The sequence below is a fragment of the Anolis carolinensis genome, chromosome 5 (assembly GCF_035594765.1).
Source record: "Anolis carolinensis isolate JA03-04 chromosome 5, rAnoCar3.1.pri, whole genome shotgun sequence".
Lineage (NCBI taxonomy): Eukaryota > Metazoa > Chordata > Lepidosauria > Squamata > Dactyloidae > Anolis > Anolis carolinensis.
The window spans coordinates 201,024,942-201,049,674 of NC_085845.1; the positions used below are offsets into that span (position 1 = coordinate 201,024,942).

A 24,733-nucleotide genomic window follows, 5' to 3' on the forward strand; every position below is an offset into this window, starting at 1 on the left:
ATAAGTGCCTAGATTTGAATGGCGACTATGTGAGATGTGGTATTGGGTCTGGCTTTCAACTGCATATGGTAAATGTTTTCTCCTATACTTTGTTCATTTTTAATTCCAAAACGTAATGTACTTTCTGGATAACCCTTGTATGAAATGAATGAGAGGGATTCCTTGAGATGATCTTGTGAGCTGGAGACCCAAATACTCTGCAAACCCCGCTTGCCCACCTCTCGAAAGCAACAAAGCTATACAAGATGCAGTGACAACTTTAATTGTACTCCGCTCCTGGCACTGTACAAGAAAAACATTTACAGAGATCCACAGTGGTTTGGTTATTTACATTTGCTTCCAGAGCTCCCTCCCCAGAACGGCTTCTGACCCAAGACTTATTCCGCACCAAAGGCATCCCTTGTCTCTAGATTCCCATTTTGGGAGATGCTTCCGGTGGGCAGTTTTGCTTTACTCTGCAGCACACCCAACAGCCTCCCTTCTTTGGGAATGGGGCCCTTGGTGCTGGGGGAAAATAAGCAAGGAGCCTTCCTCTGTTTCTCTTTCCTTCTCACTAAACACACCCAACTACCACTACCTCCCAAACCTTCTCACGACATACTTTACACCTTCTTTTGCTTCCAACAGCGGACATCTTTGGATGCCCCCAGGAACATAACAACTTCTATTCATCCTCATCCCATTTCTTCTGCTTTCCTTAAAGCTTTCTGTGACATTCCCTACGTCTTCTGCATTCACTGCGATCTCCTTTCAGTAGTTCAGAGCACACCAGCTGCTCTACAGGCCTGTGGCGGTTCACCCCAAAATGCTACATTAAACGGAAACTCAGTCCTTCCCCCTCCCCAAAAAAGATTGCCTCTCGCTGATCATTTTAGGTTCTGCTGTACCTTTTTTTTTGGGTGGACAGAGAGGTCTGGCAATGCAATTCCTCCTGTTTGGAGTAAAAGGCACAAGAACCCCAGATCAGGTAGTTTTGGGTTCGCAGGGAATGGGCATTGCAAACTGTGTTCTCCCATTTCCCCAAGTGGCTCAAGAACTTATGGCTTTTGTTTTACCCGGTCAAGATTCAAATTGGCTTTTAAATATAAACAACATACACACCACAAAAAAAATCAAATACATAAAAAAGAAGCCAATCTGAATGTTGGAAAAAAAATACACTGAAATCGAAGTACAAAAAGAGTCCCCTACAAACTTATTCAAATAATAATTAAAAAAAAGATTAAATACTTGGCAGGTCATGTCAATTCACACAAAGACTGTACAAGAACAACAAAAAGTACAGAATTCCAGTCAAAAAGAGGGAAACCTGTTGAACTTAGGAGTCTGTTTTCTGGATAAATGTGGGCACTGGGCCTCAGAAAGGCCCCTGTCAGAATTAAAAGCAATCCCACTGGCTTTTCGTTAATTAATTTCAAATTGCTGTGAAAATCTGATTCACATTTAAGTCTATTTCAATCCAGCATTTTACTGTGTTGATCTTGGGAGAAAAGCGGGCTTTTCTAAGTGAAGCTGCTCCAAATCCCAAGGGAACCAAGCCTTCGTAATTTGAAATACTCGGAAGCCAAAACCCCAGTGGGAGTAGTGGTACCATCCTTTCACACTTTCAAAAGGGTCAGAACTAATCTAGAAACCCAGTTGTTCTCCTAGAACAGACTCCAGTTCAACCATGGTTTGCTGAGAACCAGTAGCTGCCATAAACATAAACAACAACAAAAACAGAAACCACACAGAAGGAGTAGTCCCCCTCCCCTCATTCTCACATTACAAAGGAAAGAAAATGTACACTTTATTTATAAATAAACAGTGGAGAAGGGCTTCCGCCTCCTCCTTCAGACGAGAGTCTCTTTCCGTTTGGCGCTGAGCTGGCTTTTCTCCCGCGTCCGTCGCAGACCTGAGTGCATCCGGCACCCCTTTCCCGGCTTGGGTGCCGCCTCGTTCGTGTCCATCGAGGGGTGGCCCTCGGGCGAGTTCTCGTCCAGCTCCATGCGGACGCTGCCTGAGAGCGTGGACTGCCTCCTCAGGATCCTGGGGCCCGACAAAGAGGGGCTGTTCTCTTCCGCCTCCTCGCTGAGCTCCGGCAACTCCTTGAGCTCGGGAGGCCCCACCGCCGGCTGGAAGGGCGCAATGGCCGAGCGGATGCAGTTGAACCACTGCTGCTTGTGGAAGACGTCGTTGGCCTGCAGCGTGTGGGACTGGCCTGGGGAGGGGTCCCGGAAGCGCACGCGGAAGATGTTCTTGGCTGGAGGGGGAAATGGAAGGAGAGATTGGTTTAAGAACATTCCAGTCGCAAACTGTGAGATTTGGCTCTGTACTAGCTGCTTAGCATTTTGCTATAGGGCAACAAGTGGACAAAACAAAAACCTTGAATTCCACTTTGTGAGCTAACAAGTCTACTCATCAATTCTGAATAAACATTTCAGAACAATTTGTGGTTGTTAGTTGTCCAAAAACCACACAAGAAAGTCCTCTGAATGCATAAAAATACAGTAGAGTCTCACTTATCCAAAATAAACGGGCTGGCAGAACGTTGGATAAACAAATATGTTGGATGATAAGGAGGGATTTTTAAAAAAGCCTATTAAACATCAAATTACATTATGTGCCCCTGGTGGCACAGTGTATTAAAGCACTGAGCTGCTGAACTTGCGGACCAAAAGGTCCCATGTTCAAATCCCGGGAGCGAAATGAGCACCTGTTGTTAGCCCCAGCTCCTGCCAACCTAGCAGTTTGAAAACATGCAAATGTGAGTAGATCAATAAGTACCACTCCGGCGGGAAGGTAACAGCACTCCATGCAGTCATGCCCATGGCCACATGACCTTGGAGGTGTCTATGGACAATGCCGGCTCTTCGGCTTAGAAATGGAGATGAGCACCAACCCCCAGAGTCGGTCACGACTGGACTTAACGTCAGGGGAAACCTTTACCCTTTACCTACATTATGGTTTTACAAATTAAGCACCAAACCATCATGCTTTACAACAAATTTGACAGAAAAGGCTGTTCAATACACAGCAATGTTATGTAGTAATTACGAATTTAGCACCAAAACATCATAATGTATTGAAAAGATTGAGTACAAAAACACTGACTACTAAAAGGCAGACTGTGTTGGATAATCCAGAATGTTGGATAAGCGAATGTTGTTAAGTGAGACTCTACTGTACATGAAAATATCCCATGCAAGATTACATAACCCTACAGTCCTCCCAATAACAATAACAGAAATAATACTTCCTATCATCTTGAAAGACTGCAGAGGAAAATTGAGGTATATGGATATTTTGTCTATGGGGGATGTCTGGGTGGGGAGATACCCCCTGCTTCCCTGCATCAATTGAAGTGAAACCATACAAGTGCTTCTTAAAAGTTTCAGAAACATTTGACCTGCATCAATATCAAAAGTTTGCACAAACAGAATCAATCCCTGATCAAGTTCTGTACTTGGCAGGTCAAACTGGGACTTGGACTGAATTGAGCACAAAACCCATACGATACACCAAGATCCAGTGAAAGAACAAGCCAGACCCAGCAAAAGCAGTTACTCACACAACAGACATATTCTCAAAAGCAAGAGGGGTGGGCAGCTTTGCTTCCTACCTTTATCAGAGTTGCCAAATGCGCCTCGGAAAGATCCCCCCATTTTCACGTCCCCGTCTTGCAAATCCTCCAGCACCAGGTCCTGGACAGGGATGGGCTGCCGGTAGACTTGGAAGGAATGGCGCTCGTTGCGGGTGACAGGTCGAGCCAGGACCAAGATCTCTTGGAAAAGGAAGACGTAGAGCTTCTGGAGAGGAGAAAGAGACCAAGCTTTGTGTGAGCATCTTGGTAAAAATACCAGAATGATACATTTTAGGTACAAATACTTCACATTTACAATTTGTTTTATTCTCATCTTCTTTACTTAAAAACAAACTAAACAACACATTGGGAAAGAATTCTGTTCAAGATCCTGGAGAAATGCTGCCATACTGGATTAAAAGAGACCAACAATCCAGCTCAGAGAAAAAAAAACTACATCTAATGCAAGCCCTTTTGCTCCCTTATCTCTCCTGTAGTTACAACAAGGTCAGACTGGGACAATGCACAAAGCTGAAATTGCATCATTGTAGATAACTATTTTCTCGCCATCAGGGAAGCATTCCCACAGGAGAGATTCCTCCTTTTAGTTATCTAAAGGTTTCCCCATTGAAGTCTGATGGGCTTCATCATTATCACATTTTGGGGATCAAACGTTTCTCTATTCCCACACTACCCAGGAAGTGAGCAGATTTTTTTTTGCATCAGGTTTATGCCAACTGGTTATCCTTATACTGTACTTTGTTCTCATATGATGTATTTTGGTTTTTATTTTTCAATTTTGTGCATTAAATTGTAATTAAATTGCTTGATGCTCTTGGAAAAGCTGTCCAATTTTTAATTGTAACAATACAAATCAAGACAGGAGTGACTGGGGTGGAAGGGTCTGTATGGCAGATGTCTTTCTACAATATATTCTATCAGCCAAAAATAGCTGCAATTTAGGCAAGGCAAACCTCATGTAATTTCTATTGGCTTTCCAACATGCCAGTGACTAATGGGAAAAATGCAGAAAAGGGTGGGATAATCCATCAGATACAACAAACCTCAAAGGATTGGCAAGCCAGTAATTTTGACAAACTGCTGACTTTGAAGCCAAACCGTTTCAAAATCCATGATGCAAGATTGTCAATTATTATTTCTTCAGCAGTTAAACAATTTTGCCTAGAAAAGAGGTTAAGCTGACCTGCTGGAAGCTGTTTTGCTCACAACAAGGAAGAAGGCCAAAAGCCTTTCCAGGCCCAGCTCTTCTTCCTGGGAAGCAGCCTTAATGGAGTCATTTTCAGACTCAAAAGTGTCATTGGTTTTTCTAAACTAGAAGATTTCATGTTTGTAAAGCCCTGCTGTGACATCAGGAGGGCTTCTCAGAAATCACGTCTTGACCACACTGAAAAATGCATGGCGTGCTTTCCATGGTATTTCTGTGCTAATTATTTTGTCATGACCTGTAATCTGAGCAGATACCGCTTTTCCTCTTAAGCGAAGCTGCTGCTTTCAAAGGGGTTCCTTATCAACCACCCTAAACCTGGCGCCAAAGGCTAGAAAGAGGAAGGAATTCTAATTCTGACACCATGAAGACACGGTTCTCGTAAGACACAATCCTTGGTGGTTTGATGTTCTGGGATGTGTAAAAAGGAGAAGAGAAACAATGGTAGACACTGTAGTCCCCTTTCCAAAGCAGCTTCATTTCTACTGACTTAAAGAACTCACTCCACCGAGAATTTGAGACAAGATAACATCAATCTCATTTTCCTTCTAAAGGCAAAGTAGGCCCTTCAGATATTGAAGGACTGCAATGCTAAGCACTTTCCAGTATTGTTTATGTTGGCTAGGACTGCTGGGACTTGATCACTTCTGGATGTGTTTATTTATTTATTTCAATTATTTATACCCCGCCTTCTCACCCAAGGGGACTGAGGGCGACTTACAAGTGACAATTGATGCCGTTACACTGATATACAATGAACTAAAACGTTAAAACAGTTAAAACAGTTATATGATCTAAGGCAGGCATGGGCAAACTTGGGTTTTGGACTTCAACTCCCTCAATTCCTAACACCAGTAGGTTTGCCCATGTCCGATCTCAGGTAATCCTGCTTGGCTATCCCTTAAAAGTCCTTGGCTTTGCAGGCATAGCAATCCTTGCCTTTTCAAAGAGACTTACATGGCCATTCTTGTTCTTGAGCTCGCCGTGGCACAGCAAAACTTTGCTGGCTTCGATCCGTGGGTCCCGCTGCTTCTCATCCAGGTACTCCAGCTTGTCAATATAGTACTGACATTCAGACTCGCCTTTCTTCAAGTTGATGTCGGAGAGAACTCCTTGGATGATGGAGATCTAGAAACAAAGTGCCTAGCATTTAATGACCCATGACAATTGGAAGTCAGGATATTTAAGCACAAAGCTCAGCACAGGTAATGATGTGATAACAGATGAGGAAGACGGTGCCGCATGACTGCAGGCCACAGCAAGAGTTTCGTTCAAATACCGCATTGCTCAATGAAAACTGTATTACCTCAGCTGAACAGGAACTAGCTGAGACATTTTGAAGCGGGAATGGAAAACTCCGCAGGTATACCACATGAATTGGTGTAACAGGGATTTTTACACACAAACCACAAAGAAATGAACCAAAGCCATGCACAAGTGCCTGTTCGTTTTAATGGTAACAAGGGAGCAAGGGGGCCATAGGACAGGTTTCCCTGCCCTTTCCTTTGCCAGGTGCCCTCTTGTCTACACTTAATGTCACCTTTATAATCCATCACCACTGAAATAAGGATAGCTATGAGATATGGCATGTGCTATTCATTTGTGAAGGCCTTTCCTGAACTTTGGAAAAGTTACGTCTCTAAGCTACGCTGGCTAGGGGATTCTGTACACTACAGTTCAGAAATTTAACTTTCCTAAACTCTGGCTATTTCCAAACAAATACTCAGTAAGCTGTATTTACATTTTCACAGGGTAAAAAAGTGAGTGGGTGTTGGAAATCCACAGTCACTTACTGCTTCTTCCAGAATCTGGATGTCTGGATGATCATTCGGCGTATGCCTAAGGATTTCCTTCAAGAGGAGCGGGTACTTCACCAGGCGACTTCGAGGGATGTCCAGGAAGCTCCAGAGGTCCAGCTTGCGGCTGAACGGAGATTCGAGGCAGCGCTGGAGGAAGTCCTGGACTCGGGGGTCTTGCTTCTTCTGGTCCAGAAGGGCTTTAGCGGCCAGCTGGTTGCTGCAATAGGCCTTGTAGGCATTCAGCCCTGGCAACTGGAAAGGTATATAATGACAGAACACTGCTTAACCACAACTTCAAACTCAATGACCTTCTCAAATGAGTCAGGCAGTCTAAAATTGGATACTTCACAGTATTAAGCATGAAGTAACGTTATGAAACTTCCGCGTCACTCAAAGAGAAGAGAGGAAAAAAGAAAGAGAGGAACACATTAGACATCAAGTTCCTCTGAAGTTCATAGCCGATATCAGTAACAGGAAACAAGTACAACCTCAGGTCTGAAGATGTACGAGATTCACATGACACTTTTTCCCCATTTTCAAGGGGAACCTTGTGAACTCCATCACCTCATCACACACTATTCTTTTTCAAATTAAGCATGCAATGAAGCTTTTAGACCCTTGTATCTGTTTTGCAACACTTAGTTTTTGAACACTTCATTTTAAGTTCTCAGGCTATAATATTAGTAATCTTTACTGTATCACCACTTACTCTATTCTATCACTCTATATTATAGTAATATAGATCGGTGACTTACAGAGTCACCGATCTATACGCCACCCTCAATTGTTAATCTGAGATCACCAATAGAAGACCCAAAATCACAAATTATGACAACTAAAAGAAATAATGTATTTAGGCCAGAGTAGTTTAGTATGCATATAAAACCTAGAGCAATGTACATCTGATTCTGTGGCTTTTGAGTCATCAGCTGAAATTTTGTAGGAAACTGGAGGACAGACAAATAAGAATAACTCACCCATTTTACAAGGATGGGTCCAATCTGCTCCACTGTCCCATCTGGTCTTGTTGCCTCTCCCAGCCTTGCCAAAAGGTCTGTAACATACACATAAAAGGGTATTGGCACCATTCCTAAGACCTACACGTCAAACAACAACCATACTGCATGCCGTTGTCATTGCCATGTAAAAACCTAGCTTTTCAAAAAGCCATTCTACGGTGTTTTGAGTGGCTGTAAAGCATTTTTGTGCAAACTCTTATGTGGTTGTTTTGTCTAAATGTGGTATTGTTTTTGCAAGGAATGGCACGATCACGGTTTGTTTTGCTTTGTAAAATGCTTTGAGTTCTTTGTGGACAGGAAAGAATGAAATAAAGACATGAAAACAAGCCTTTACTGGGGAACGGGGAAGCGCTTACCTTCATGCAAAGGGATATAGGAGTCCAAGTCCCCAAAGATGTGCGTCAGTTCTTCTTCGGACATGATGGACAGCTTCAACATGGGGTCATGGTAAGCCTGCCAACAAACAGGGGTGGGAATTAGCCAAAGGAAAGGCCTAAGAAGGTATAGTAAAACAGAAAAGAAGGTCAGACGATGTGCCTAGGTTCAGTGGCTAGGCAGGTCACTGAAAGACTCCTACATGAAACTGCCAGCAAATGGAGATAATTCATCTTACGTCTGGCCCAACACAACTGCAATTTGAGTCTTAAAGCAGGATGGACAAAATTACAGCCCTCTGGTTGTTCCTCTTTAGGTAAAATGGCACAGCCAATAGTATGGCATATTGGGAATTGCAACCCAAAGATAGTTAGGGGCTCTAGTTTGCCTGTAGAAACCTATGGCAAAAACTCCCAAAGGATTTTGGGATCATCCTCAAGAATCTATGCCCCTGAAAATGTCAAACAAGCTGCTTCTATCATAGTAAGCTGAGGCTATACTCTGAACACCCTTGCCCTTGTTTTAGGAAAGAAGCACAAGCCCAATACTTGGTGTTCCACATTTAGCCTTCCAGCCTGAAGTTAACAAGTCAACAAATAAACCGTTGCTCAGTGAATGCCTGCCTTCGCCATAAAAACCAACAAAGATTGTATGGGATTTCAACATCCGTAGCTTGTGAATCATCTCACTGAAACATAGTGTCATCAAAGGAATAGCCGACAAATCTACTACTGCAGGGAATATGTTGTAATGTATGGGACAACAGGCAGGCTTTACTCTTTCGTAGAATGTTAGTGGCCCAGCAAGATTCTAGAAATGCCTTCAATCATCCATGAAGAAATACTGGTGGCCACTTTAAGGGACTGTATTAACTTGCTATGTGATCAATAGAGAAGTAGAGGAGAAAGGCCTACCTTTCTGGCAAGCTTCAGGTCCTCAATCAAGTCCTGCTCACCCCTGGACATTTCGTATATCGCCTACAGAAGGAAAAGAAACAGCAAGTGGTCAGTTCTCCATCTTAATGCTCTAGAATTCCAAGCAAAGTTAAGGTTGTCCCATTTCTAACTAGGCCCAATTCCACTAAGATGGAAGAAGGGAACTAATTCAGGCCCATCAGTATCAGCAAACACTTATCAGTGCAAGAAGCCAGTCTTTTTGGCGGCCCAGAAGAAAGGAAGCTCAACGGTCAGGTTGCTATGCACATAACCCTCCACCTTGGCACATGACTGAGTCACCCTCGCGAAAAACAAACTCCTTGTCATGCCGGGAGGTTCTGAAGCCTGCACACCAAGCCAAACTAAATATTCTCTGCAGGGACTTGTGTTCCCCTTCAACATGAAGAGCTAAACTCCTTCAAAGGGCTGAACTTTGGCCTTCTTCACCTCCTTTGCTTTGTAAGTCACCAGCATCAAGGCAACTCTTTTGTCTAGGTTTTGTGTGAAACCACAGATTGGTACTTGTGCCTTTGCCAGTCTTACGTTTCTTCTCAAGAATGCTATTGCCCATACTGAGACCTTGGCACAAGAAGACAATTTTTTTCAGGAGGGGAGGTTTTGCAGAGTGAATTCAGAGACGCAGCAGAGCGTAACGTAATTGCTGTTGTAGTCATCAACTTTTAAAAAATCTCCCCTTCCTTCCAAAACTAAAGAAAGGCAATTCTTTAAAATGCCTCCATGACGCCTTGCTATACCCCTCTGAACTGTAACACAGAAATTAAAATGCCCTGCTCAGAGTGGTGCTATTTGAATAATTTGCAATTTCCCTGGTTCACTCAAGGCATCAGACTAGAGGCCTTAAGGGTTAAGCTAAGCAAGAAACCGAGAAGCTACAGGAAGAAAGAGACTGTGTAAGTGTGGCATCTCAAACCTATCTGGGAAATATGTCTGTGGGACACAACAATGCAAACAACCCCAACCTCCCAAACACTGTATCCTCCTCCTCCTCCTATCACCTCTGTCTGCCAAGCCTACCTCTTGGCGTTTGATCTCCTTCGTGCTCAGTGTCTCTTTCATAGTGACATCCAACGTCTCAGACCACAATGCGCTGTTTCTCCTTTTGGGAGGCGTTGGGGCAGCTGACCGGCTGCAGGACTTCTGGGCACTGCCTGGTGATTTGTTGTCACCGCGAAGGGAGAATGACTGGAAGGGAAAAAAGAATCCATTTGTGAGTATAATAAGCTACGTACTTTGTAAGATATGGCATGGAAAAAATGGCACAGCATTTCACACTAAATGAGGTGGCATGGACTTAAACACAGAGCATGGCATGCCATAGCCCTGGTTGGTGCATGAGCTGCCCCAGCCTCCAAGTCAGAGGTAACTGATGTCTGCTTCTTGTTTTCATTTTGAGGGGTACTGCAAGGGGAAATGGAGGTAGTATGGGGTTCTGGTGATATATTTTCACGTGTCTGGGACGCTTTCTAGTAGTTTGGGAGTAAAAATTGTCCTGCCTTGATGTGGAATTTGAGAGGACAGTAATAGCAGTTTTGCAACAGAACCAATTGCCTAGAGAGGTGACAGGGTATCATTTGCTGGACATCTTCCAAAAAGAATGGCTGTACAGCTACATGCTAGAGATGCTCGAGTTGAGATTCTGCATTGAGCAGGTGTTGGCACTCGATAGCCCATGACAATACTGGATTCTTTGATTCTGAAAATCCTAAAATATCCTTAAAGTGGCCATGTGTATTTTGTTAAGTGTACAGTCTACTGGAGTACAACAGGTTTCTTTGTTTTGTTGTCTTGTTAGGACTTGAAAAGGCAAAGGTGTCAGGCGCCTGGAAAGCCACAGAACAGGAAAGCTGAACTATAAGTTGCACACACCTGCCGTAAGAGACTTCACTCTCCATATTTCCCATCATGCCTGCTTTGTAGGGTGGGATGCGGATCATCGTCCTTGCTGTCTCTGAAAACCTGAGCTCCCTTCTCCACTGTACCAGTTTGCAAAGGTTAGGGTTAATCTCACAGAACTGGCTGCGAGTCTGGTTTCAAAGACAAAAATAAATGTAATTCTACCTCTCCCAAACTTGGTAGCATTAACTAACCATGCGAGCCGTGCTCTTTTGAAGGCTGCAAGGGCCTCTGCACCCAGAGCAAGTCCTTCCAGTATTTACACAGTTGGGGAAGACGGTGTCTCTTACACGACAGGCTTCCCTGATGTCACGTTCCTATTATGAACAGCCGGGTAATTTCAGACTTCAGCACATGCTCCAGTATGTCACCCGCAGACGGTAAGTGTGGGCCCAGGCGTCGCTCTGACGTCCATCCCCCACCGAACCCATGCTATTGGTGGGCTGGCGTTCCTTATGGAATTACACTTGAGTCTGAAGCAGGGCTAATTGTTCTTCAACATAGGCAGAAGAACTCAATGAAGCAGAACATAGCATTCAAGACCATGTGCACCTCTAGTGTTCCAATTTGTGGGAATTAATTTAGCTAAGCGAATTCAGGAGAGTCCCAAAAGGACTCAAGTAGGAGATGTAGAAATAGAAAAGCTCTGAATGTTGTGAGCAAATTTTCTTGTGTTTTCTTCCTAATCTCATCACAATGCCTTGCAAGACAGAGGAAGAAACAATCCACGCTCCCAACAATCAGATAGTTCTAGCATGTGACCAGTGGTCTGAATGTTGGACTGTGGCCCTGGAGAACAGGGTTCAAATTTCTGTTCAGCCATGTCAATACGCTGGGTCCCATTGGTTAAACCATGGAAAATCCCCTCTGAAGCAATCTGACCAAGAAAACCCCATGAAAGGGTTGACATAAGTCAGAGTCCACTTGAAGGCACATAACAGACAAAAAGAGGACTAGAAACTTTTAAGGAGGGAAAGCCACCTTTGCAAATTTGCACAGGGAGATCACGGGGGATCACAGGGGGATCGACATGGGGATCACAGGTAACATTATGTTGCAGCACATTAAATGAGGCCACATTTCCTCCTTTACCTGTATGGTCTGTCCAAATCGCCGCACTGCACCATTTCTCACAGGAGAAATCAGGTTTGCCAAGGAGGTGACCCGAGCCAGAGGCCGGACGCGCTTATTGCTAGGCTCCTGCAAAGAGATAAAGGAGAGAACAAGTTGTACTCATGGTTTACTCAAGACTCAGGGCCAAGACAGTGTCCAGACTGCCTCGCGGGGGGTGGAGGGTGGGAGCCAGTGCAGATTACATCAAAGTACCCAAGCTACAAACCACACAGGCTCCTTCAAGACAAATATTTTGTTCAAACATTAATGTTATAAGCCGGTTGCAAACAAGTTACTCAGGTCAGCAAGAAAGCAGGAGAGCAGAGTCCACTGTAGCCATGACAAACAAGGCATGTTTTCAGGATACATGCTGCGCTGCCTGTTTCCCTAGGTTCATAGAGGGCATCTCTTTTTCCGCCCCCACCTTGCCTTCTTATGCTGAACTCCATCCAAGTATAACAGTTTTGACTGCCCTATACCACGTAACAACAAACTTGGGGGGGGGGGGGGGTTGGCTCTCTTCCAGTAGAGGGTTCCATTTTGCTACACCCTTTTTTCAAACAAGTAATGCAGAAAAGAAGTGTGGTTGTTTTGCACAGAAAATAGCTTTTCTTATAGAGAAAGCAGTAAGTGTTACTCTTCTGCACAAACATATGCAAATTGTCTATACAGCAAGTCCTGGGCTGCAAAGGTCTTTGAAAATTGCCCTCTCCAAAGACTTCCTCACAGTGGGAAGACAGCAGAGGACACCATTTGCTGGCTCCTTGAAGATGAAAAATGAGCATAACTGCAGGAGTGTTGCTCCTGGCAAGGGACATGAAGGAGATGGAAGACACAGCCTTGCATTCCCTTCTCCTCCTGTGCCTTTCATCATTGCTGCAGTGTTTCCATGTACAAGTAAGGTAAGAGTACTGCAGAAGAAACAAACATCATGACTACAAGGAAATATAGCTTGAGAACTGAGACCACAACAACTTCCCTCCCAGCAAAACACACAGGACTCCCCCCCCCCCCCCCCAGAAGTCAGTTGATGAATTCTTTGATGGGAGGGAGATATTCAAAAGTCTAAACTAAAAAGATTCACAGGCTGCTTACAAATACTTCAACACTGTGTGGCCCAGGGCTATGTCACAGGAAAGGACTGACTTGCCAGAGATAACAGCCTAAACTTGCACAACTTGCCTCCCAAACTTTGCAATACCAGGATTTCCCTTCAACTCCCTAAAGCATATTGCCTGCTTTCTCTTTAGTCCAAACTCCCCCTTTTTTGAAGTTCTAGTTTCAATTTCAGGTTCCCTTCCCTTTTTAGACTGCAAGTGCTTGAGTAAAGTTCTGACAAGCTATTTTTCACACAACTACATACAGCTGACAAAAGTTATGGTCTTTCCAGCTTTGGTTCAGACCTTAGGGGACAATAGTTTATCATGAGCTTCACAACAAAAAGCCATCCTACTGTGTGCAAACTTGATCCATTGCATACCAGCAAACAGTCAAGATCATTGGGAGGCTTTGCCCCCACAACACAGTATTATTATTTCCTCTCATTCCATTAGTTTGGGCCTCAAGATGGCTTACAAAAGTTTGAAGACATATAGGTTAAAAAAAATCCCAGAGAATCCAATGATGTGCGGAAGGGAAAATAGGATGGTGTAAGTCTCAGAGGTGGAACTAACTTCCTTCGGTGTCTCTCAAGTGAATGTGAACATCCCATTGAGATGAGAAATGCCTGTACTTTATGGTTAATAAAAAGGGGCACCATGGGTTGAAGTGGGCTTGAAACAACAATCAAAAGGAACTGGGAGGGTCCAAAAAAGGGAAAAGACCACACTGACTGCAGGTCGATTCAGAAATAGCTACGCAGCCCCCAAGCGCAACAATGCTGAGCCCTCCCATTGAGATACCAAGAAACACTCAGAAATGATGTCATGCATTCCTCGCAAGGGGGGAGGCAGCGCCCGAGATGGACGGGTGGATGAAGTAACCAAAGAAAAGAATAGAAAAAAGGCACCGAAGCCACGGAGCAAAGTCACATCTGGACTGACTTGCAGTTTCATGCTGCACCCAGACGTGAGGGGATGCCCAAAGTTAGCTCATTTAAAAACTCTTCTAAATCAATTTAGTCAAAATAAAGTAACCCAGAGTAGGTAATAAAATAGTAGTATTAGGAGTATGTTGATGTAATTATTTAAATGTGTAACCTGCCACATTACCAAACTTCAAGAGACATTCTTTCCTATGTAATCTCTCTTCCCAGAAACACTCAATAAATGCAATTACATTTTCCTTTAAAGAGAAGTTGAGAGAGTGAACCACCAAGGAATATATTCTCTTAGTACACCCTTAATATCCAATGTCAGAGAAAAGCAAGCTGGGCATGAAACTGGGGCTGTTTGGTTTAAGTTTAATCCTTGGCACCATTTGCTTTCTAACCCTCCAAATCTGTAACATGGGAACAAAAAGGTCTTATACTCCTTTTTCCTTTAAGAGATTGGGTGGTTCTGTAAAAGAAATTTCCACATTTTAAAGAGCAGTGGGCAACAGGTGTACAAACTGTTTTACTCCTGACAGCTTATCCTAAAATTATTATTCTTACTTAATTCTGTGAACTGTATTTTGGACCTGGCAAGACAGAAAGGCAAAGTATATAAGGGGCTTCTTGGTTAAGAAATGGTGAAATCTAAAAATGTTACGAGGCACAACAAAAAATAAAATTAGGACTTTAAAGATGGCTTGAATATTCTTAGTTACTAAGAGCCAGGGGAAGGAGAAAGCAAGCATATTGTTCTCCACTGAACTCTGCTGTAAAACTGAAGGAAGGAAGAAGACACTAAGCAGCTGGCATTCTTCAGAAACCAATGTGGCAGCTTGATTTCTCAGACATGGATCAAGAACGGTAATGACACATAAGCGCCTGTGTGCCATCAGTGTGTACTCATAGTGTAGGTACACATATGCTCTAGGCTGGTAAAAAACAAAAACAACAGCCTTCTTTCATTTAGCCAACACAAACAGTCGTATGTTTTAATTCTACAAACAGACCCACACCAAAGTGAGTGGACACTAAAAATAAATAATACTGACTAAAGGGTTTTCTTTCTTTGAAGGCGATAAGATTTCTCAGACCTGGGGGGAAAGGCAGGATATAAATGAAGTGAATGGTTACCCTTTCCCCAATTTCTTTAGCCCCAGAAAAAAGACAAATCAATGGCTTTTAAATCCTGTCTCTTGTGGACCCATTTCCAGCCCAAATGGACACTTCAGCCTGAATCAAATAGGGATCAAATAACATGCATATCCATGTTATCATTCTCACAACATGTACTTCCAAAATGTGTTTTTCATTGCAAGGACATTCAATGGTAAGATAGAACACAAGGATTGAATTCTGGAGGACCAATGAGAGCATGATTTCATTTGAACTAGTTTTTCAGGATGTGTGTTTCAGAGGAAGACTGTGATTCCCTCTCTGAAATTACTTGCCTCCTCTCAGGTAGAAAATCTCTTTCACATTTCAGTAAGGAGCAAGGGAAGCAAAACAACTTAACATGTTTCTGCAGAGACTTTTGCCTCAGAGAACAAACCAGCTGTGTTTGAATGAGGGCTTTGAACCACACCTGAAGGACTATGTCAAGGCAGGAAAGCACAAAGACTGGGGATATCTAGGGAAATAGGTTCAAGAGTAAAATATAAAACTGAATGAGAGTGAAGGACTACAGAGACATAGGTTTTTCTACCAGGAAGCTGGGGCAACAAGCTGGCATTTGACAGCCACATTTGGAAACTTGCTTCAGATGAGACCACAGCTTGATCCCAACCATGGCTACAGTCAGGACTATAAAGCACACTGAACCCATCATGAAACATCTATACACCCTCGTATGATCATTTTGGGCCACCACTGTACCACAATCACAAGTCCAATCCCCAATGGTTATTGAGGAATTTGAAGGAGGGAATTGCTCACAATCTAAGCCCAGAGAAACTACCAGCTTCCCCTAAGGTCCACAAATACAAACACAAGAGCCAGCCATTGGATGTCAACACCAGTAAATGGAAAGAGAACTTGACTTTAAGACGAGTATCTTCCCCCCACCACAAAAAGTGCTCTGATTTTTTTCAGAGTTCTTTTCAGCAAAGCAAGATGCTAATCACACCATTTGGGCATCTTTCCAACAGCCCATAAGTTCAACAGCCCAACACACCACACTACTATTCACAAAGCTATCACAATATCCCAAATTGAGGAAACATTTCAAAGGGCAGAGAAGATTAGTCCAGCTGAATACCCTTAAAGGCTGGGTTCAAGACCCAAGGCTGGCCAGGGCTCAAAACACTGAATTAACTGAGTCCATGATTAACATAACATAAAAGGCTCTCCTGGTTCTAACTTAAGGATTAGCATCCTGTTCGCATAATTAACATCCAAGCAGACTGATAGGAAAAAAGAGAGCTTACCAAGAACTATCTTGCTGTTTGCTTTCAGCTGGTTCATTCCACCTCCTCCTTGGCTTCTTTAAAGCCCTTGTGTGTATTAGGACAGAGAATTTAAAGTTCCACTTTATTAAAGCAGAACTACTGAATCATAAAGAATGCGACAATGCTTCCGGACAGGATGTCATATGTCACAGGAGGCCACCACTCCTGGGAAATTTGACTTTTTAATTCTTGTGGCACCCGCCACTCAAGCAGAAGACAATTCTGAGCTGCTGCATTTTCACAGAAATTAAAGTACTTTCAACATGACGTCACAACACCATATATTAGCTTGTGGGAATGACACAAACAACGCTCTGCCATTAACATAAAGCTCCCAATTCTGTAAAACGGCATCCTTCAATCACGCACATGAGTCAGCCTGCTTGTGGGGAGCGGAACAACTGGTGTGTAACCACTTAATGCATTTAATATAGAGTGATATTTATAATCAGTGTTGAGTAGGGATTGGAAAAACAAAGCTTCTATACAAGAGGTTTACAAATGGGAAAAGTGGGAGGAAGAATACTGAAAAATCACTTGTCTAAGATTTATACCAAGGTTCAAGTCATTTCCAATTTCTCAGATGAGAGGCAATACATGGGGAAAGTCTATTTTCTTCATAGCGAGGGGTGCAAAATGGGAAACAAAAATGGGTTCATGCTACAAACACTCCTCGGCTCCTCCCAACTATTAACTCCCACTTTATTTTGCAGATAATTAAAAAAGATCAAAGTCGAGACAGAGAAAGCTACCCAGCGGGTGGGTGCGGCAGGAGAGAAAACCCTCACCCAGCGCTTCCTTCCTTTCGCAGGAAGGGCCGGAGACAGGACCTTGGCCCCGTATCAAACAGAGGAGACCTGCCTCTTTCCTGAAAAAGGAGAAACCCTTTGCCTCGAAAGGGACAACAAAGCCGTAGCATTAATTCAGTCTGACACTACTATGAACTGCAGTGCTTTGTAGTCTGACAAGGTCCAAGAGGACTGGGGCCTCACTCTGCTACATCTCAATGATAGCCCTTATTATTTGTTTTTGTTTTTTTATCTTCACCAAACACAAAAGGCTCCAATGGAGCTCCCCTTCTCAGTTTCAAGACAATTGCCTCCCAGGACTCAAAACTGAAGTGGGAAATGAGTCCTTGAAGCCTAATCCATTTCTTCCAGGTGTGCCTCAGCTCACTTCATCTGAGTCATGATTTATCTCAGCCAATAGCTTTCATTATACAATGCAGACCAGGCATGGGCCAACTTCGGCCCTCCCTCCAGGTGTTTTGGACTTCAACTCCCACAATTCCTAACAGCCTATCAGCTATTAGGAATTGTGGGAGTTGAAGTCCAAAACACCCGGAGGAACAAAGTTGGCCCATGCCTAGTGTAGATGCACCCAAAGAAGTAAACAAAAAAGAGCAAATCACCCTTGCTCTACTCCCTTGCCCTCTGACGCCACTGAGCTTCAGTCTCCCTTAAACCAACCAAGACAAAAACCCTGGGCTTCCACAAATCTCCCTCCACCTTCCAGCCTTGGCCACAATCACATTTATATCTACCCTTCCAAAGCAAAGTGGGAAAGGGACTCCAGCTGCACTGACGCTTACTTCACCACAGCCCTCTTTGAAGAGTTGCTTGAAATGTTTTAATTGTGTTTTTATGCTCCAGGGTGCAAGAAATATTATACACACACACACACATATATATACACACATATGAGAAGGAATGTGTAACCCAGGCATGGGCAAACTTTGGCCCTCCCTCCAGGTGTTTTGCACTTCAACTCCCACAATCCCTAACAGCCTACCAGCTATTAGGAATTGTGGAAGTTGAAATCCAAAATACCTGGAGACCCCAAGTTTGCCCATGCCTGATGTAACCCATTTCGGTTAATTGCAATGGTCTATTTTACAGGGTGCTTGAAAAAGAACTCCCTAGTCACCATTCATTTATACTTAAAACTAGGGAGTTCTTTTTCAAACACCCTGTATATTGTATTGTTTCTATGCTGTTACAAACCACCTCACGTCCGTTGGAGAAAGGCGATATGGAAATTTCCCAAATAAATATAATTAAATCTTTTGTGCCATGGAACAGAAATATATATTCATAGAGTTAGAAGGGAGCGCCAAAGGCCAGCCAGTCCAATCCTTCTGCCAGGAAGGACACAACTAAAACCCTCCCAACAGATAGCCATCCAGCCTCTGAATCATAAAATCCTAGAGTTGTAAGGAGCTTCCAAACGCCATCCAGTCCAACCCCTTTCAGCCAGGCAGGAAGGCACGATCCAAGCATCCCCTAACTTCATAGACATTAGAAGGTTCGTAAATAAGGCTATGGAGTCCTAGAGTTGAAAAACCATCCAGTCTAGTCATCTTCTGCCACAATTAAAGCCCTCCCGAGAGATGACCTCATAGACATTAGAACGTTGTCTTTGTTAATTATGTAACAGCAATGAATGCTTGCCATGTATGTTTCTGCAATCAGCTCTGAATTCCCCCGGGGAGACAGAGCTAAATATAAAAGTATATTAATATTATTAGTAGTAGTATATATGTATTAATGCATGTGCTGTTTTTAATTATGTTGTGTCTCAGGCTGTTTCTAGCTGCCTTGAGCTCTTTATTTCTGGAGAAAAAAATAGGACCAAAAATAAAAAATGAATCAAATAATAAATAAGATTATCATTATTATAATTATATTATCTATTAATGCATGGGCTGTTTTTAATTATATTGTGTCTCGGGCTGTTGCTAGCCGCCTTGAGTTAATTATTTCAGGAGAAAAAATGGGACAAAAAATAAAAATGAATCAAATAGTAAATAAATTATTATTATTATATATTAATGCATGGACTGTTTTTAATTATATTGTGTCTCGGGCTGTTGCTAGCCGCCTTGAGTTAATTATTTCAGGAGAAAAAAATGGGACAAAAAATAAAAAAAATGAATCAAATAATAAATAAATTATTATTATTATTGTATTATACATTAATGCATGGGCTGTTTTTAATTATATTGTGTCTTGGGTTGTTGCTAGCTGCCTTGAGTTCGTTATTTTTGGGAGAGGGGGTGGGACAAAAAATAATAAATTAAATAAGATGTATAAAATAATACATATCATATACAAATATTATATATGAATACAAAATGCAATCTTCCCTTCGGTCAGTATCCCACACCCATGAGGAAAGGAGACCTGCATGCACTCTTGCATCCCTATCCTGGGCAGGTTTATCCTCACCTCTTGCTCGCGGAAGGACTGGTTCTGCGAGTCAATCACCCGGATGGTCCTCTTGATGGGCAGCAGCCCCCCGGCGTCGTCGTGGGCCACCATGGCCCTTGCCTACTCCTCCTTCTCCTCCTTCCCAAAGAGGGTCTCCTTTAATCCATCAATCCCGGGCGCCTTGCCTTTCTCTCTATTCTTTCCTGCCTTTCTCCAGGTGACTCTCTTTCGCCTCTGGAGCGGGAGAGCCCGCGTTGCTCAGCCCAAGACCAAGGGGGCGGGGCAACAGAGGTAGAGGCGGGGCAAAGTCTGCCGGGAGCGCGGCTGCCATTGGCTGGCGCCCGGAACGGCCACGCCCCCCTCGTCTCAGGTTCCACGTGGCGGCTAAGGTGGTTGAAAAAGCCTGCTTCCGGAAAGGGATCGTAGCCCACTGGCGGCTGAAATTGCTTTTGCAATGCTTTTTTTTTTTTTTGACCGGATAGCCTTTGGTGTCCCTTCCAACTCTACTGGAATAGGGCTCGCCTTGGAGGCCGATGGAGTCCCCTTCTCTAGAGCAGGGGTCCCCAAACTAAGGCCCGGGGGCCGGATGCGGCCCACCAAGGCCATTTACCTGGCCCCCGCCCTCATTTATAATATAATATTTTTATATCAGTTTTAATAATATAATATATTGTATATACATATGATATTGATAATAATATTATCATTTTATACAATATAATACTAATAATAATACCATATAATAATATTAATTATATGTTATATATTACATTAATATTATATGTAATATATAACATATAATATATTGTTAGTGGTATAGTTCAATATAGTAATATATAATGCTAATATTGTGCTATGCTAATAATATAATATATTGTATGTACATACAGCTGCTCTGAGTCCCCTTTGGGGTGAGAAGGGCGGGATATAAATGTAGTAAATAAATGTAGTAAATGAATAAATAAATAATTTTGGACTTAAGCTCGCCCAAAGTCTGAAATGACTTGAAGACAGACAACAACAACAATCCTAATTAACCTGACTATCTCATTGGCCAGAAAAAGGCCCACACTTCCTATTGAAATCCTGATAGGTTTATGTTGGTTAAAATTGTTTTGATTTTAAAATATTGTATTGTTCTTTCATTGTTGTTGTTTTGCAATACAAATAAGATATGTGCAGTGTGCATAGGAATTTGTTCGGGTTTTTTTCCAAATGATAATTCGGCCCCTCAACAGTCTGAAAGATTGTGGACCGGCCCTCTGCTTTAAAAGTTTGGGGACCCCTGCTCTAGAGGGTTCTAAGCAGAGGCTGGATGGCCATCTGTCCAGAGGGATTGGATTGTGCCTCTCTGCGTGGCAGAAGGGGATTGGGCGGGATGGCCTTGGGGTCTCTCATTATCATCATCGTCGTTGTGATATTTATTTATTATTTATTTATTTAACATTTATATCCCGCCCTTCTCACCGCGAAGAGGACTCAAGGCGGTTTACAAGTACAGTAGAGTCTTACTTATCCAACATAAAGGGCCGACAGAATGTTGGATAAGCGAATATGTTGGATAATAAGGAGGGATTAAGGAAAAGCCTATTAAACATCAAATTAGGTTATGATTTTACAAATTAAGCACCAAAACATCACGTTGTACAACCAATTTGACAGAAAAAGTAGTTCAATACGCAGTAATGTTATGTTGTAATTACTGTATTTACGAATTTAGCACCAAAATATCATGATGTATTGAAAACATTGACTACAAAAATGGCTTGGATTATCCAGAAGCTTGGATAAGCAAGGCTTGGATAAGTGAGACTCTACTGTATATACATATAATATTATTTATTATTATTTACAGTATGTATTTATATTCCGCCCTTCTCACCCCGAAGCTGACTCAGGGCGGATCACATTACACATATAAGGCAAACATTCAATGCCTTAACATAGAACAAAGACAAGACAAACGCAGGCTCCGAGCTGGCCTCGAACTCATGACCTCTTGGTCAGAGTGATTTGTTGCCGCTGGCTGCAACTGGTTGCTCAACAGCCTGCGCCACAGCTACGACTCTACTGCATTATTATTAGTAATATTGCATGTAATATAAATATACAATTATAATAGTGAATTATAATTATTATTACATTGTATTACATCATAATATTATTATTAATATTACATAGGCTGTGTCCAAATCTAACAACCACCATGTCAGGCTACACAGAGAAGCCACTGAAACCCACAAGCACGGTTTACAAGTATATATACAGTAGAGTCTCACTTATCCAACATAAATGGGCCGGCAGAACGTTGGATAAGCGAATATGTTGGATAATAAGGAGGGATTAAGGAAAAGCCTATTAAACATCAAATTAGGTTATGATTTTACAAATTAAGCACCAAAACATCATGTTATGCAACAAATTTGACAGAAAAAGTAGTTCAATACGCAGTAATATGTAGTAATTACTATATTTACAAATTTAGCACCAAAATATCACGATGTATTGAAAACATTGACTACAAAAATGGCTTGGATAATCCAGAGGCTTGGATAAGTGAGACTCTACTGTATAATAATTTTATTCTTGTACCCTGCCTCCATTTCCCCGCAGGGACCCAGGGCGGCTTACAAATACAGGACAAAGTACAATAACATCAAATACCAAACAACGCGCAAATGAAAATTTAAAAAGACATAAATAAAATAACCATAAATAAAACACAATTAAAAATACAGCAATAGAATAATACAAATGAACTGGGCAAAAGTGCACTAAGTAAGACTTGTAAACATGGTGGAAGATAAAGTGCTATAAGATAATAATTATTATATTGTTGTTGTTATATGCTGTGTCCAGATAGGACAACCACCATGTCAGGCTACACAAAGAAGCCACTGAAACCTACAAGCATGCGAACAATTTCAACAGAAAGGAGGAAACCATGAAAATGAACAAAATCTGGCTACCAGTATTTTAAAAACTCTTAAAACCAGAACAGTAAATAAAAGAACAACACTCTGAAAACAGAGGAATTACAGACAAGAAACAATCAGGGCCAGCTAACGCCTCCTAACAAAAGATTCCCTCAGACAGGAGGCAACCAGGTTTTGAATCTGCAAGGCCATTTTTTAAATGCTAATCAAGGTGATCAATTGCAACAAGCAGACAAGAGTTCTTTCTCTCACCATGGACATTATTCCATAGATATTGAAACCCCACTTTCCTAGTTTCTAACCGACCTCACACCTCTGAGGATGCCTGCCATAGGTGTGGGCGAAACGTCAGGAGAGAATGCTTCTTGAACAGCCTGGAAAACTCACAGCAACCCTGTGATTCCGGCCATGAAATAATAACAACAGATTGTTATTATTGTGTGTTCGTACCTTGGTTGGACGGGATGGCCCTTGGGGTCTCTACCAATTATTATAATTATAATTAGAGTTATTATTAGGGAGCTGCCGATGGCTCAGCAGGTTAAACCACTAAGCTGCTGAAGTTGCTGACCGAAAGGTCAGCGGTTTGAATCTGGGGAGCAGGGGTGAGCTCCCATTAGCCCCAGCTTCTGCCAACCTAGCAGTTCGAAAACATGCAAATGTGAGTAGATCAATAGGTACCGCTCCAGCGGGAAGGTAATGGTGTTAAATGCAGTCATGCCAACCACATGATCTTGGAGGTGTCTACGGACAGCGCTGGCTCTTTGGCTTAGAAATTGAGATGACCACCAGCCCTCAGAGTTGGACACGACTACACTTAAAATCAGAAAAAAACCTTTACCTTATTATTACTGTGTTGTCAAAGGTTTTCAAGGCTGTGAATCACTGAGTTGCTGTAAGTTTTTCAGGCTTTATTGTCATGTTCCGGCATCATTCCCTCCTGATGTTTCACCGACATCTGTGGCTAATGACATCTTCAGAGAGCTGTTCTGAGGTCTATTGAAAATGAGGCAAGTGGAGCCAGGTTTTTTCTATGTAAATACCCTCACTGATTGACTTTGCAGCTGCAAGGCTACTCACAGTGCTAATCAAACTTGCTAATTCAACATTTACACTTGCTCCACACATACAAGGGTTCTTTCTCCCACCCTGGACATTTCAGATATATATACACTCCACTTGCCTCATTTCCAACAGACCCCTGAACAAACCTCTGAGGATGCATGCCACATTATTATGTTTATTTATACCCCACTTTTTCCCTCCACAAGTTGACTCAAAGAAGCTTACATTAAAAGCATTTTGGTACAATTTAAAAACTACAAATATATAAACCTTAAAATAGAATTAAATATGACTGATATAAAATCATGCAGTTAAAATCAAATACATAAATCAAACTAAAAACCACTGCAACTCTAGGATTCTGGAACATGGTTGCATGGGAGCAAGCCCCTCAAAAGCAAGGGCAGCTTCCGAGTAAACATACTCTTGTGTACATTTCCTCAGGAGTAAGTCCCAGCAAGGCCGATGGGACATAGTTTGGAACAATCACAGTACGGTTTACCCCTGGGTAAATATGCTTAGTTAGGCTCAGGGCAAAGAGATAAACAACCCTTGGTCAATAAGATATTCCAAGAGAGTAAACAAACGCTGTGGTCCAGGGTACTTGGGGGGGGGGGGGGGATACACTCCTTTAAGATAAAGCCCACTTTTTTTTACTGAAGAGATGCCTGCTGAAATGTGCTGTTTTGATGCCATAATGTACAGAGTTTATATTCAGCCCCTATCAATGAGCTCCTATCAAACTCCATTTGCTTCCTAAAGGATTACAACCCCGTTTTTTAAACACTGGAGATTTGGTGGATCTTTAAAAATCTGCTTCATTTACCAAACTGGCAGGTATTGCTAAAAAACAACCACCTGTCTGTCAGTAGCACTCCTTTCAAAGGAGTTCAGACACAACAGTGTTGGGACAGTTTTCAAGTTTCCATCCCAGGTTTAGTAACTTATATTGAACTGTTGCAGATGAAATCTGTCACAGAGGATTGGGCTGAAAAATAATTAGACACCAGGGAGGATATATAGCTGCTACCAGAATCGTTGCCACACATTTAAGACTAATAGATTCATTGCCACTCACACCTGAACTCTTTCTTTTTCATGTGAA

The 24,733-nt window shown here is 42.4% G+C and overlaps 1 protein-coding gene across 2 annotated transcripts in view; it reads right to left on the reverse strand.

The window, feature by feature from the left end:
* Positions 1 to 241: 241 nt before the first annotated feature.
* net1 (neuroepithelial cell transforming 1) overlaps positions 242 to 24,733 on the reverse strand; it is an 81,891-nt gene continuing 57,399 nt past the window's right edge. Inside the window, exons 1-10 of one of the 2 annotated variants that reach the window (XM_008122637.3) lie at positions 19,646 to 19,891; positions 11,922 to 12,029; positions 9,951 to 10,118; positions 8,895 to 8,957; positions 7,962 to 8,058; positions 7,564 to 7,640; positions 6,581 to 6,838; positions 5,745 to 5,915; positions 3,602 to 3,788; positions 242 to 2,242 (exon numbers count right to left, since the gene is read on the reverse strand). In XM_008122637.3, coding sequence (XP_008120844.2) covers positions 1,833 to 2,242; positions 3,602 to 3,788; positions 5,745 to 5,915; positions 6,581 to 6,838; positions 7,564 to 7,640; positions 7,962 to 8,058; positions 8,895 to 8,957; positions 9,951 to 10,118; positions 11,922 to 12,029; positions 19,646 to 19,738 — 1,632 coding nt within the window. In that variant the 5' untranslated portion in view covers positions 19,739 to 19,891 and the 3' untranslated portion in view covers positions 242 to 1,832. Of the gene's footprint in view, positions 2,243 to 3,601; positions 3,789 to 5,744; positions 5,916 to 6,580; positions 6,839 to 7,563; positions 7,641 to 7,961; positions 8,059 to 8,894; positions 8,958 to 9,950; positions 10,119 to 11,921; positions 12,030 to 19,645; positions 19,892 to 24,733 lie in introns of those variants that run through there. The other variant, XM_003228815.4, reaches the window with a different exon arrangement.